General features: G+C 35.2%; 3 protein-coding genes across 3 annotated transcripts; 2 read left to right on the forward strand and 1 right to left on the reverse strand.

Moving 5' to 3' along the window:
- Positions 1 to 464: 464 nt before the first annotated feature.
- On the reverse strand, positions 465 to 2,810 carry LOC18045986 (zinc finger MYM-type protein 1). Its single transcript, XM_006439285.1, has one exon. The coding sequence runs from the start codon at positions 2,808 to 2,810 to the stop codon at positions 465 to 467; it is 2,346 nt and encodes a 781-aa protein (XP_006439348.1).
- A 1,116-nt stretch (positions 2,811 to 3,926) lies between these two features.
- On the forward strand, positions 3,927 to 10,086 carry LOC18045988 (putative RING-H2 finger protein ATL21A). The gene is made up of 3 exons (XM_006439287.2): positions 3,927 to 4,406; positions 7,975 to 8,236; positions 9,598 to 10,086. Exons 1-3 carry the CDS (start codon positions 3,927 to 3,929, stop codon positions 10,077 to 10,079), a joined length of 1,224 nt encoding a protein of 407 aa, XP_006439350.2. The 3' UTR covers positions 10,080 to 10,086.
- Positions 10,087 to 11,777: 1,691 nt separating this feature from the next.
- On the forward strand, positions 11,778 to 13,537 carry LOC18045989 (putative RING-H2 finger protein ATL21A). The gene is made up of 2 exons (XM_006439288.2): positions 11,778 to 12,550; positions 13,019 to 13,537. Exons 1-2 carry the CDS (start codon positions 11,818 to 11,820, stop codon positions 13,516 to 13,518), a joined length of 1,233 nt encoding a protein of 410 aa, XP_006439351.1. The 5' UTR covers positions 11,778 to 11,817; the 3' UTR covers positions 13,519 to 13,537.
- The last annotated feature ends 1,537 nt before the right edge of the window (positions 13,538 to 15,074 follow it).

Here is a 15,074-nt window from a genome sequence, read left to right on the forward strand (position 1 = left end):
TGACTTTGAATGAAAATTGAACTAAATACAAAATAAAGATAAAGGAGTATGATTGTAATTCATAAATTAATCCTGGAAGGCTCGAACTCTATTGTTGATTGTTGCAATGAAATTTATTCTGAAATAGATAATAATATTAAATTTTGCATTATTTCATAGAAAAACAATTTGCAGCAGCTGTAACCAAGCATACTTTGGTTTTTTTTTTTTTTAAAGTAGTTGACGAATTAAAATGAGGTCAAAGAGTCGAGCCACCAAATGGGCAAATAGTATGCATGCGATCACAAAAATCTGCATTAAATTTTAATTATCTTCGGTGACCAAGTGACACGGGTTCAGTGGCGGACCCAGGAAATAAATTCAGAAGGGGCTTAATATAAATTGATAAAAAAATTCGACAAGATAATAAAAGCCAACTGAAAAAATAATAAGTAAAATATTCAATTTTATTGACATAATCATTTTTAAAACTTCTTCAACTGTTCTCGACGTGTTTTCATATTTTGAAAACGTCGAATAATATCTTCATTGTCAATACAAGCAAATACATCTTTTTCTATGTATACAACTAAGTTATCATTCAGCCATTGATCACCCATCCGGTTTCGAAGTCGATTCTTCACAAAATTCATGGCTGAAAATACTCTTTCTACAGTGGCAGTAGCTACAGGTAGAATTAAAGCCAATGTAACCAATTGGTAAACTAACGGGTACACTTTGTCCTTTTTAGTCTTAACCATTGTCCTTGCAAGTTCACCAATCCCTTTCAATTCTGAAAATTCTGCACTAGATCGTAAATCCATAATGTATACATCAAGTTGCATCTCAAGTGCTATAAGATCTATTGCAGAAAAATCTTTAGGATAAAATTCAGCAAGTCGCAGTAATTTTTCCTTGTCAAAAACTGCAAACAAATCATTTGGACATAGACAAGCCAAACAAATAAGCAACTGAGTATTTGACTCATTGAAACGATTATTTAGCTCTTGAAGTTGCATGTCTAAGACAGCATAAAATAACTCAACTCGATACCGATGTAAATTTGTGATCTCTCGAGCTTTACGGCGTGATCGCCCTGGAATTAAAAACAAATCATCCATATCTAAAACATCGATATCATGCTTGCTACAGAAAGTAGAAACTTGACCAAATAAAGAATCCCATCCACTATCTCTCAACTTCTGAAGGTTATGCTTATAAACTTCAACCAATTTTACAGCATTCAAAATATCTTGATCTTTCCTTTGTAGTGCTCGTGACAATTCATTTGCATAGCCAAGAATATTTTTCATTAAGAATAAACAAAATACAAAATCAAATGATTGCATCAACTTCAATAGCGTATTAGCTTGAAATCTTTGTTCAGAATTTCCTTCAACTTCAATTACCTCAAGCACATCAACCACAGATGGAAACATAGAAATTATGCTCATTAACATACCATAATGAGAAGACCAGCGTGTATCAGCAGGACGCTTTAAAGTAATCTCCTGATTTAAACCTTGTCCACTTGAAAGCTCGCCTTTACCTAATGCTTCAATAACTGCAAGAGCATGTTTCTCATGTAGAATGTCACGACGTTTAGCTGACACTCCAACAACATTAATTAGCATTGAAACTAAATTGAATAAAGAATTAACTTCCTCATGCTTTTTTGCCACGGAAATAAGAGCTAACTGAAGTTGATGAGCAAAACAATGAACATAATAAGCAGATTCATTCTCCTCTAAAATGAGCGTTTTCAAACCATTAAACTCACCCTGCATATTACTTGCCCCATCATAACCTTGCCCACGTAACATTGACAAACTCAATCCAAACCTTGAAAACATATTGTCAAGAGATTCTTTAAGTGAGGCAGCTGTAGTGCTAGAAACATGTTCAATGCCTACAAAACGTTCAACCACATATCCATTCTTATCCACATAACGTAATACAACAGCCATTTGCTCTTTTGTAGATATATCACGAGACTCATCAATTAGAATAGAAAATAATGCACCATCCATCTCTCTAATAATAGCATTAGTAGTTTCAGTTGCAACACAACTTACAATGTCTTTTTGGATCTTTGGAGATGTCATTTGCAGATTTAGAGGAGTATTTTTGAAAGTAACAGCATTAATATCTTCATTATGATCAGCAAGGAAGTGTAAAAGCTCAAGAAAATTCCCTTTGTTGCTTGAACCATCAGATTCATCATGCCCACGAAATGCTAGCCCTTGATTTAAAAGAAATCGAATACAATCAACAACAGCATTCAAGCGAGTTTCATATTCACTTTGAGTTTTCTCGGATTGTCTTTCAAAAAATGTTGCAATATGTTGTTTCTGATTCATCAACCTTTCACATTTCTGCCTAGCTCGATTATGGGCACTATTGACACCTCCTTCATGAATCTTTAATTTTTCTTTTTTTTTCCAATTTTTAAATCCTTTCCCAGTAAAAGTATCACTACCTGCTTGATCACCATTATCTTCTTTGAAAAGATAACAAAAAAGACAATATGCAGACTCTTCTTTTATACTATATTCCAGCCAAGAACCAAATTCTTTGAACCAATCCGAAACAAATCGTCGTTGTTGATTTCCAAATTTCTCAAATTTAAAATTGTGCCCCTTAGGTTGAAAAGGACCCCTTTGTAAGTATATTCTTCGGACTTGATCTCGAATATTACAATTATAACTATCAATACAAGGTCGTAAGCCAGGGTCAGCAGGCAAATTTTGTAAATTGACTTCATATGAACCATGACTAGTTCCTTCTAAAGGAGATGGGAGCTGTGGTTTCTTTTTAAAAAATTTTTCCATATCTGTTTCAAATCAAATAAAACTATTAATTATTAGATTAAATTTCACAGTAAGGCTAAATCCTAACAAAATAACGAACAAGAATAATTAATTTAATACAAATTTGATATTATAAAAACATTATTTGACAACACACCCAATGGGGCTCACGGGAAAGATACATGATTGTAAATTTTACTTTTTCAATTGCTCATTTATTTGCATTAACAAAGTGATTGCTTTTAATTATAATTTATATAATAAATTATACACCACTTAAAACTTTAATCATTTCACAGAGCACCTAGTGGGTGCCACCCACTGTCCCACCACTTTCCCTTTCAATTTTAATATTAAAGAATTGCTCACTTTTCACAAATCAACTTTTACTTTTGGAATTTTGTAGATAGCTATCAGAATAAGAATTGATGAACGAAGTTAGAGAGATGCAGCACATTCATTCGACCAGAATCATTAGTCAAACTTCAAAACAACATTCAAGCACAATACCTGTTTCAATCTATGGGCTATGGCTGATCTAGCAAGGGACGAAATCATCAAAGGCTCAGCGATCGCGGCAACAGATAACAACGAGTTGGTGGCAGACTGGCAGCAGGAATGGAAACGTTCGTCGGTGGCGGTGGCCGGTCTTTGTGATTTGGTGATTCACAGTTTCATGATTTTGGGGTTTGTTTTTTTATTCCTTTAATTTTTTTATTATTAATATAAAACGATGAGTTTTGTAAGTTAGTTTTAAATTAGAATTTGATTAAATTAAAAAGTTTTTATTATTTAAATGGGTTTAATTTCAAAGCCCAAAATACTTTGTTTTTGTTGAGAAAAGTTATTGGACTTAATAATTAAAAGGGGTTTTATGGGCTAAATTTAAAAAAATTTTAAGGCTCAGGGGGGGCTTAAGCCCCTCCTGGGCCTGAACTGGGTCCGCCCATGCACGGGTTCCATACAAAATATAACAAGATCAGTCTAAAAGTCGCAATTCCTCGACGAATAAAAATTCCACATGCACCTCTATAATTATAAACATGAATCTTTTAATTAGAAATCCTTAAGCTTAAGCCTCCTGGCCGACCTTCAACTCTCTTTTGTGACACAAAAATTTATTATAATAAAAATAACATGGCTTCCTCAGAAGCAGAAGCACAAGTATTCCTCTTCTCCATTTGTATTGTACTGTCATTTATTCACGGAGGCGGCAGTACTGCTATCACTTGCCCCATAAAATGCCGGATCAACGGGCCGGAAGTTCAGTTTCCTTTCCGGCTTATCAATCAACCCGAGCGCTGTGGCTACCCGGGTTATGATCTTTCATGCAACAACATGACCAGAACGGTCATACAACTGCCGAATTCAGGGGAATTCATTGTCCTTAGCATTGACTACTTGAGCCAAACCTTAATACTCAACGAATCCGAGCCCAACAGCTGTCTCCCCGGCCTGTTCCTTGACAAATCATTTAGTCTAGCCGGGTCTCCTTTTGATGAGCAAGAGTACCCTTCAGAGTTCACGTTTCTTAACTACTTGTCTGATGATCAGATACTAACCACTATTAGTGGATTATTAAGAATCGTTGATTGTCTAAGCGGAGAAAACTTCACTGTTTACTACTACAAAAATGACCTTTACTGACACTTCGTTTCTGACACTTTGTAAAAAGTGTCAGTAATGGTATACATTTGGATCATTTTTTCCATTTAACAAATATGAATCATAAATTACTGGTACTAAGGTGTCAATAGCATAAAACTCAGTAATTACCGATACTTTAGTATCAGTGATAAAAACAAATATTATTCTAATTATGTTTTTACTTGGACTCGAACTCAATATCTCCGAAGTTAAAATTTTAATTTCAAACTACAAACCACTTGTGTGGATATTTTCTTTTTTTGGTTAGACCGTATATAATTAACTACAAACCCTTTGCTATAATTTAACACAAAATTTTTGATCTCCCTCCACTAAAATTTTTTCCCTCTCAAACAAACTAAAATCCAAATCCCTAAAATTCCAAGTGCCTAAATCCCTAACTCTCCCTAAGCACTAACCAGCAGCAGCCCCTCTCTAAGGCCTTACCAGCACGCACGATGACAACGGCACACGCAGCCTGCGCGGCGGCAGCCCAGCAGGTCGTACCACACACTGCAGTAGCTCGCTCGCTTTCACTCTTTCTCTGAAGGCACACACAGTAGCGGCAACCCCTCTCTTTCAAGCTCGTTTAGTCGCTCTCACTTTCTCCGTCTTTGGTCACCATCTCACCCTCCATTCTAAATTATTGCCGTTGCAGCCGCGTTCAGCCGTAGCTATCGCGCTGGGCGCTTGAGACAGTGAGTTGAGATTCCACTTTTTAATTTTTTCATTAATTTTTTGTCTGAATTAGATTAGTCAAATACTCAAATTAATTGAGTTGTGAGTATTACTGCAATAATTTAATTTGCCCCGCATCCCCTGAAGAAGGTAAGCAACTCCATTTTTAGGGTTCGTGTAGTAGTTGTCTTGCCTGAATCGCCTTTGTAATCATAAGGTCGATTTTCTCAAGAAGGGCAACTTCGATCTTTTGGCATTTTCAGTGCTTCTTCTGAATCTCTCTTCACTGTAGCTTGCTTCTGCATGTGATTTGAGGGCCAAGAATTTATCTTAAGGGCGAATCATATTATGTTTCAATTCTCTGTTTGACCCTTTTAACTTTTGAATTTCAACATTATGTGTTTAGTGTTCCGTTAGTTGTTTTATCAAATACATAGGCCTCTGGGCTTTAGACACTAGTGTTGAAAATTGCCATCTAGTTTTTATGGTATCTTTGAGTAGGGGTTTCGCTTCATTTGCTTGAATATATAAAAGATCAGTTTTTATTGTCATGGATAAAAAAAAAAAAACAAGGCTTTGGCCAATGGTACCTCAGGAGGTCAAAGCCAAGGCTTCCAAAGACAATGTTCCCACGATCGATGTGACTCAGTTTGGCTACTTTAAGGTTTTGGGTAAGGGCCTTTTGCTTGAGAACCAACTCGTTGTAGTGAAGCGTTTCCAAAACAGCCAAGAAGAAAATTAAAAAAGCTGGTGGGTCTGTTGTGTTTACTGCTTAGGTTTATTGTTATTGCTTTTATAAATTTTTTTCTGATATTTTGGTTTCAGCTTTTGAGTATTTGACTATATAGTTTTGGATATTATCATCGGAAACTTTTTGCTTTATATTAAGACCTGTTATTGATTAATAATAATAATAATAATAATAATAATAATAATAATAATAATAATAATATTTTACAGAAAATGTTTTAATTTCTTTCTTCCATTCAGCACTCGTAGTATTTATTTGATTTGATTTCTGTCATGGTGTGTTGATTATGTGGATGATAAGATACTACCTTGCTCCTTTATTTATGCTTGATTCCTTATACTAGAAACATACCTCTAGTAGAGTTGCCATTTATCTACTTTATTGTTGTAAAATCTGTTATAAAATGTATAAGCAATCATTCATTTGAACTCTCTTTATACGCTTAAAATCTGAATTCATGTATGAGGTGTTAGTGTCAATGTTGTTGATCATTTCAGTAAGTAGTGCCAATTTATAATGACCTTGGTGCATTTCTATTCAGTTAGTAAACTTTTGTCATTTAAGTTGTTTATTTGTTTAACAAATGTATAACTAGTTTCTACAAATTTACTTTGTGTATAATAGATGATTCAAAATCTTGGCATAGAGGAAAGTGAAGTTTTTGAGGTAAATAGGGTACTTTACAAAAACTATACCACATTAATGGTTGGTCTAAGATACATTATATATGTAAGTTTAATTGCACTATTATTTATATACATATCCTTGTAAAAAAAAAAAACCAATAAAAGCAGTTTCATAAACTGATGTAAATGCTGTTATTATTGTTAATTTGCAGGCTATCTGCTATGACTTCAACAATGATGACTATCATAGGTAACATTATTTTCCTTTCTAATTCATCTGAAAGTGTTAATTTGCAGGGGTTGTTTCTACTATAGAACAACAACAAGACAGCCCCTGTAAATTTCTAGTGGCTGTTTTCACTGCAAAACAGCCCCTACAGATTTCCCGGGGCTGTTTTGTTGCTATTCTAAAGTCAAAACAACTCCTATAATTTTTTTGGGCTATTTTGCAATGAAAATACTTTTGAGGATTGTTGAGGAAGGATGGGAATGAGAGCGGTAGTTTTTTAGAAGGCTTGATGAGAGTTTCATAAATTTGACAAGTTTTATGAGATTAAAGTGAAAGAAGTTTATACTAAGGCTGAAAGTTTGAGTGGGTAAATGGATGTTTTGATTGCAGATTTCTGTTGTTTGATTATAAAAAATAGGAAGTTTTTAATTAGATTGACTTAGATGTTTTGTTTTCTGTGACTTGTAGCAGGTTATCCAACATGGCTTCTTCAGACAACTTAAGCTAAGGTTCCTTATTTCTATAACTTTCAGTATTATTGTAATCTTATTTCTTATTGTTTTATTAGTTGTTGAAACATCCTTCAATTGCTCTGTTTAACTACTCACAATCAATTTGTTTTCCATAATCTATTTCCATACTAATTGATTTTATGTTGTTGTAGGTGGGAAAAAAATGAAGCTGCATATGGATGTTGAGTGATGTTCTTGTGCTTCTTTTTGGTGGAAACTAAATTAGTACTCTGTGGTTGTTGAAAACTTAATTTAGTACTTATATTTTTCTTTTCTAGATAGTGGTGTAGTTGAATCATGTGAATTTGAGTGATGTATTTGGGATGTTTATTATGTGAATTATATTGCGACATTTTATATATTTAATATATTTTGAGCTTTCTTTTGGTTGTAAAACATTCAGGAAAAATATAATTAGAATAAAAAAAATTTATTAACCAATCCTGCATAACATTATTAAATATTGACACTAAATATTTAAATTGACATGAATAATTTTTGATATTATCGAGCTAGCTTGTTATTGATACTATAGTCACATAAATCACTGACATATAAATAGTATCATCAAATATTAACACTATCGTATCATTATTTTGGTGATGCTATAGTGACATGAATTACTGATACAAAAATCACTGACACTAAAAATTAGTGTCAGTGTGTTCTGGCTTGAGCATTACTGACACAATTAACAAGTGTCAGGAAAAGTACTTACTACACTAATTTAGTGTCAGTAAAGCTCATTTTTGTAGTAGTGGTTGTGGCTGTACCGACTTATTATCTGTACAACATGTCAACAAAACTATCGTCATGTTCAGAGATCAAGACGGTTTCGGTTCCAGTTATGTGGCCTGTTGGGTCTAATCTTACTGAAGGTGTGACGTTGAAATGGAACGTGCCCGATTGTACTTCGTGTGAAGAGGGTGGAGGCTTCTGTGGGTTCAAGAAGGGTGCGAGTCGTGACATGCCCACTGGATGCGCCAATCTTCCTGCCTCTTCTGGTATGTTATATATATTTGGTCGATAATTCTATTTTATCTATTTTTTTTAAATTGAGAAGAGGAGATGGAAATCGGGGAACGAAGATGAATAATATTTTTATGTTTGATCATCAAATTAAGTCTCCGATGACTAATGGTAAGGCGGCCAGGGGTCGATCCCAATCAAAGAGGGATGGGGAATCATTTTCATCAGTAAACGTATATGTTGGCGCGAGCAATCAAAACGACAGTTGTGATTGCTTGTGCGGTGTTTATGAAACATTGGTCCCACTTCATGTTATACTTTTCTGAATTTTGATGGTGAGGCACGTTCCAAATTTTTTATCTTAAAAAATTATCTTAAATGATGTGTTATTAATTGAGTGGTTGATAATTCTTTACAAAATCTAAGTGAATTAATTATATTATCTCACCAACCAATTGATAAATAACACATCAATAAATAACTTTTCAGTTAACTTACAACCCTTGTAAAATAATGCAATATTAGTATATGGGCAGTGGGATCCACTGATTTTTACATGGGTTGTAAGTTACTTGAAATGTATTTCAGTAAGACCATTTAGTTATATATTTAGTGATTAGTAATTAGTATTATACTGCATAAAAGAAAAAAAAAGAATCCAACGAAACATTATGCTAAATTTCTAATTCAATAACTCCAAAAGATATCCAAAATAATAATAATAATAATAGTAATAATAATAATAATAATAATAATAATAATAATAATAATAATAATAATAATAATAATAAAATAAACAAACAAAATGCCAATGCTCCCCTGACTGCTGACTTCAATTCTCGTATAATTAGGTACAATGCCATCTAATATTATCTTCTTTTCGATTAAAATCTTGAGAAAACGACAATCAAATTCTCAAGGTTTTTCCTAATTTACTAGCGGGACAAAATTTTTTTAGAAATAAACACACACATTCCTTTTTGTTAGTATTTTCTATTTATTTGTAAACTAATCAACATTTTTTAAATTATAATAATATGACTTAAGTGGAAATTGTGGATAGGTTTGCTCGTTAAACAATTAGGGTGGCAACGTAGAGCAGACGGAATCTTTGAACACACAATTGCAAGGTCTTTGTTTTATTTGTTAAATGGTCAATATGATATCGTACTTGAAAAAAACTATTTATCTTAATTCAAAAACAAGGCTAAAAAAAGCTGAGTTAGTCTTATGGTGATGGCTTTGGTTGGTACGTACGTGCATATCAGACAGTTGTAGCATTTTTTAATGACACTTTCTTAGTCATTACGATATATGTTTGATGTGATTTCTTGAGATGAAAAATGATAATCTCCCAATTGATTTACAACTAATTAAGCTGCGTTTTGTATTCAAGGTCTACCAAGGGTTGCCAGGTACGGGATAGTCATAGGCGTTGGAATACCAGGACTGTTGTGCATAATTGGACTTGGATGTTACTTGTGCGGCAGATTTAGGGCTTGTTACCAGCACCGCAACTCCGACGCTGAACTCGGCACCTCCATCACGCCGCAGCTGCAGCCGGCCTTCGTTCCGACAGGTCTTGACAAACCCACCATAGAATCGTATCCGAAAACCATTCTCGGTGATAGTGGCCGACTACCGAAGCCAAATGACAGTACTTGCCCCATATGTTTATGTGAGTATCACCCTAAGGAGACATTGAGGTCTATACCTAAATGCAACCATTATTTTCATGCTATTTGCATAGATGAATGGCTCAAAATTAATGCAACTTGTCCGTTGTGTCGCAATTGGCGGGAGAATTCTTCAGTTGTAACTCCGTCTTCATCAATGTCTTTGTCCTCATCTTCATCTTCGCTAATGGCAGTGCCATAGATGACAATTTTTGGGTTGTGTATAGACATTAGAAAAAACAAACTATGTATTTGAAGAGTATTTTTTGGCTATTAATTTGCCTTTACTTACTTATTTACTCGTTCAACCTCTGTACAGACTTGCAAAATTTCGTCATTCATCTTTTCTTTTAAAAAATTCAACCCGGTTTTGGTCGTCTTGGAAGTAGAATAAACCGGACAATTTTATACACTCTCTTTGAATGAGTCTGTGTTGGACTTGGAATTTACAAGCAAATCAAAGAAAAAGAGGTCGAAAGAGGCCTTCATTAATCAATGGTGCCGTTTTGGTCAAGTCACCGGCCTTGACACGCTTCGGATAGTAGTAATTACGAATTCAGCACGGTTAGGCCAAAAATCAGAGAATTGATATTAATTTCAACAAAACACGGTGACGAATATCTAAGAGAAATATTAATGGCATAGATGATACGTTCACTTAACCAAGCAAATGATGGGTGGGTTTCCTGGTGGGAAATGTGGTGACATCATCCAAAATAAGAATTAAAAATTTCATGATCCCACTTTGAAGACATATTGTTGCGCCGATTGGTTAAGTTAGATTAGCCAAGCTAACATATCATTATACATAAGTTTTTCTCATTGCTGAAATATCACTTCTCCATAAATCGGAACAATCAATCAATGTTTGACGTCTGATTTGATAAACTATACAAGTGAAGAAAAGTCTAATAATCAAAAGGTACTGCGGCAGTATCTTGTATTGGTTGGAACTTGGAAACCGACCGATCGATTAACTGATGAAATACTAATTAACGGACAAAAATAAATCTGAATTCAAATCAACATTAAAAAGAGTATGCATAGACTAAAACTCGATCAAGAACCAATTTTCTTTTTTTTTTTTCCTATTTTGAAAGCCAGAACTTTACATCATTTCGAAATTTAGAATCGGGATATATATTAAAATAATAATTAGTTTTAAGACAAGTGCTTGGGATTATTTTCTTGCACTAAGAGCTGTTAAGAATTGGTTTCCAGCTTTCACCCGCAACCTTCAATCTTCAGCATAATGATATGAGCTGGACATTGACTAAATAAATAAAATTAAGAACGGAAGATAGAATAAAACACAAAACACACTACATGAATCAACCAGGCAACACACAATAACAAGAAAAAAAAAAACAAAGCAAAATCGGTTAAATACAGGAAATTTACATTACAGAATCGCAGTCATTTTAATATTGATTAAAAATTTGACCACGGTTGGTTAGTAGCTAATTCAAAGTTGAATAACTTCTGACTTCTTTGATCAAATAATAACTTAATTTAGAAGGAGCCACTTAATTAATGGCAGAGCCTAATGATAATCAACACTCTCGTAATTGAGTAGGTAGATTTCCTCTTTTGTAAATATAAGTAGAAGATAGATATATATGTACCTATAAATTTTGATGGGATAAATGAAAATATACATACATACATACATACATACATATATATATATATATATATATATATATATATATATATATATATATATATAATTCATTAATGTTAGTCTCAGTAAAAGAGATATGTTTGTAAATATATCAAATTTTTAAACTTCGATCAAATAAAAGATTTTACTCTAGTCCTCATATATATAAATATGTATGTATGTGTGTATATATATAAAAGAATCCTTTCCCCTTAATTAAGCAAAAATCCAAAGCTAGCCATCACAAGTAATTAACTGATTATAGCTTCACTGACTAATGCCAAAGAATATGGCTCCCCAACAAATCTTTCTATCATCCATTTTGCTCTCCATCTTATCACTTAATCACATCGCAACAAGCATAGAAAATTGCCCCGTACAATATTGCGGCAGCGGCAGCAGCAGCGTACGAGTGAAGTTCCCATTTCAAATAATAAACAATCCATGGAGGGTCAGGAACCCTCGTTGTGGGTATCCGCGTTTTGAACTTGCATGTGTTCGGAACCAAACAATTCTGATGCTTCCAGTTCCAGGTTCGGAACCTTTCGTCGTCCTCAACATCGACTACAGCGTCCAAACTTTAAACATCAACGACCCACAAAACTGTCTCCCTAGGCGTTACCTCAACGATTTCAGCCTCGGTAATTTCCCTTTTCATCCAGACTTGGTCACCGACTTCACGTTTCTCAATTGTTCGTCAAATTCGACGGCGGAGACTGCGTTCAAGCACCGGATTGTTCCTTGTCTCAGTGATGATAATTATACGGTCTTGGCTGTGCCAACCAGGCATTATGAAGGGTCAAAGTTGCCGCCGCCGATATCATTATGTGAAATTATTAGATCGGTGATGGTTCCGGTTTCTTTGTGGGGCTACGGGACTGGCGTTGAGGATGATATTCGATTAACGTGGACTGATCCCTATTGTGCTCCTTGTGAAGATCGCGGTGAAGTTTGTGGTTTCAAGAGTGATGTCGGTCTTGCTACTGGATGCTCCGATCTTTCAAGTTCCGGTATTGGTATCTATAACATTTTTGTTTTCATTCGTTGCATATTATTGAATCATATTAAACAATTCCGTTCAGATCATCGATTTTTAGTTGAATCTTGGATCTTAAGTTTAGGGTTGATAGAAATGGAATAATAAAACAGTAGTGTGCAATGTGACGATGTTTGATGACACACGGCTTTAAGAAAAGTCAAATTTAGCCGAAAGGAAAGGAATACATGGCGGTTGCAATGTCAACGTCCTTAAGTAGGGTGGGGCTGCCCTTAAAGAACGTAGGCCTGTGGAAGCGACACGTGTGGTGATTGCTTCTCATAACCTACGAACAATAATGGGCCTCCAAAGTACACTTGATGGATTACCTACAGCAAATTACAAAAAGGCCCGATGATTCTTAGGTTTTAATTAATTGAAAATATGATTTGCCCATGTGTCGTGTGTTGGATGGAATTCATAATTTTGACTGTTTAATTAGGTACGTCAAAGGGGACCAAGTATGCCATTATCATTGGGGTTGGAGTACCCGGAACATTGCTTATAATTGGACTTGGATGTTGTTACCTTTGCCGCAAGGTCGGGAGTGGTCATGAGTCCCAACTCGGCCGGCGCCGACGACCAATCACGGAAATATCCACCGCAATCACCCTGCCGCCACCAGCTATAGTGGTCAACGGTCTCGACAGACTCACCATAGAGTCTTACCCTAAAACTTTGCTTGGTGAAAGCGGGCGACTGCCAAAGCCAAATGATAATACTTGCTCAATATGCTTGGGTGAATATGAGCCTAAGCAGACGCTAAGGACTATACCCGAGTGCAATCATTACTTCCATGCAGAATGCATAGACAAATGGCTTAGAATGAATGCATCCTGCCCTGTGTGTCGCAATTCACCCGATGGTTCTTCCTTAGCGACACCATCAACTACATCTACATCTACATCATCATCACGTTCTTCTTCAGTATTATCACCGTAGACGACAATACATACACAGCTTTTACTAGCCATTTTACGTAAAGTTTACTTTAATTTATATTTCTTCCTGTGAAATTGATCGTATTCATTTTTATTCACCTTGCTGTGTACGTACTTGGAATTAATAACTACAATTTGATTAATTTATAACCTGTCTCATTGCATTTTACTCTGTATAAAACAAAAAGAGTCAATTACGGGGAAAAAAGATTAAATGAGCAAGGGACGACATATAAATTCTTGGATTCAATATTATATGATCTTGTATTATCTGTAAACAAATCATTTTGACACTTGGTTTTTGTAGAATATCTAGACATGCAAGCATATGTGAGCATTCAAAGATTAACCATCTAGCGACCAATATTTTAGTTCAAAAATCCCTCAGTCTTTCATTCAAATTGTATGAAGAATTATCTTTGGTACGTAATTCTCCATCATCAACTCCACTATAATGGAGCATGAAACTTTAGTGATTAATAAACAAAACTTTGGTGATTAATAAACTAAGTATACATGCATAAATGTGTATGTATATGTATATGTGTACGCATACGTATGTTTATATATATCACTACTTAAAGCAATTCACCCACAATCTTCCACACTAGAGCTAGAAGAATCAAGTGATCATAATAATTACCAATGTCTGGCCTTTTTTTTTTTTCCTCACCACTGTCTCACTGATTTTTGGGTCCGTCCTCGGGCAGCAAAGAGTACATTCACAAAAAATTTTTAGGTCAGTTTTAGGTCAGCCGTGGGGCATCCAATAATACGTTCACCAAGGATACAAGGGTCCACCAGTGGGCTAGTAATAGGACAATCACCAATGTTTTTAGATCCACACCGGGAACACCAAAGATTTCTGAGTTCACTACAGGACAATCAACCTTACATTCGCTAGCAATTTCTAAGTCCATCATTGAGGCATCAGCGATTACCGGGTCCACCACAGGACAACCATCAGGACACTCACCAAACTTTTCGGAATTCATCCGGGGGACACCAAATATTTGAAGTCCACCGTAGGACAATCAACAATTTCTGGGTCCGTCATGGGGGCACCAACTATTTTTGGGACCACCACAGGACAATCAAGTACAGCAGCATCATCATCTATATTACCTGCTTGTAACTCGATAGACTCTGAGTTGAACTCTTGCGTTGGTTACATGGGGAAAATTGAAGCCAAGCCATCAGACACCTGCTGTGGAGGAGTGAAGAGCCAGAAGCAATACAATAACAACAAGGCTGCTCCCGGGGCCTTGAATCCGTGGCCCCAATATTTGGGCAAATTGATTGCTCCCTTCTCACCGGCCTTTCAAAAAGTGCGGAGTGTCTGTATAGCTGCCTGCCGTTACTTCTCTCAACTACGATTGTTCTAAGTAATTAACTCTAGTCTCACGCTTCTCACGCATGCATGCATAATGATTATTAAAAAAACCAACAAGAACATAAATTAACTGGCATGCAGCTGTTCTAACTTAATTAAGATTTTCGGGTTGAGACTTGTGAATGCAACTGCGCAAAATATTTATTGGAAGAATTTTATAGCCC

The sequence above is a fragment of the Citrus clementina genome, unplaced genomic scaffold, assembly GCF_000493195.1.
Source record: "Citrus clementina cultivar Clemenules unplaced genomic scaffold, Citrus_clementina_v1.0 scaffold_3, whole genome shotgun sequence".
Taxonomy (NCBI): Eukaryota; Viridiplantae; Streptophyta; class Magnoliopsida; order Sapindales; family Rutaceae; genus Citrus; species Citrus x clementina.

Bases quoted from the DNA above. Each gene is read 5' to 3' on its own strand.
- LOC18045986 (XM_006439285.1), bottom strand. From the start codon at position 2,810: ATGGAAAAATTTTTTAAAAAGAAACCACAGCTCCCATCTCCTTTAGAA.
- LOC18045988 (XM_006439287.2), top strand. From the start codon at position 3,927: ATGGCTTCCTCAGAAGCAGAAGCACAAGTATTCCTCTTCTCCATTTGT. The intron at 4,407-7,974 runs GTTTACTACTAC...GTGTCAGTAAAG, and splicing joins TAAGCGGAGAAAACTTCACT to CTCATTTTTGTAGTAGTGGT. The intron at 8,237-9,597 runs GTATGTTATATA...TTTGTATTCAAG, and splicing joins CAATCTTCCTGCCTCTTCTG to GTCTACCAAGGGTTGCCAGG.
- LOC18045989 (XM_006439288.2), top strand. From the start codon at position 11,818: ATGCCAAAGAATATGGCTCCCCAACAAATCTTTCTATCATCCATTTTG. The intron at 12,551-13,018 runs GTATTGGTATCT...CTGTTTAATTAG, and splicing joins CTCCGATCTTTCAAGTTCCG to GTACGTCAAAGGGGACCAAG.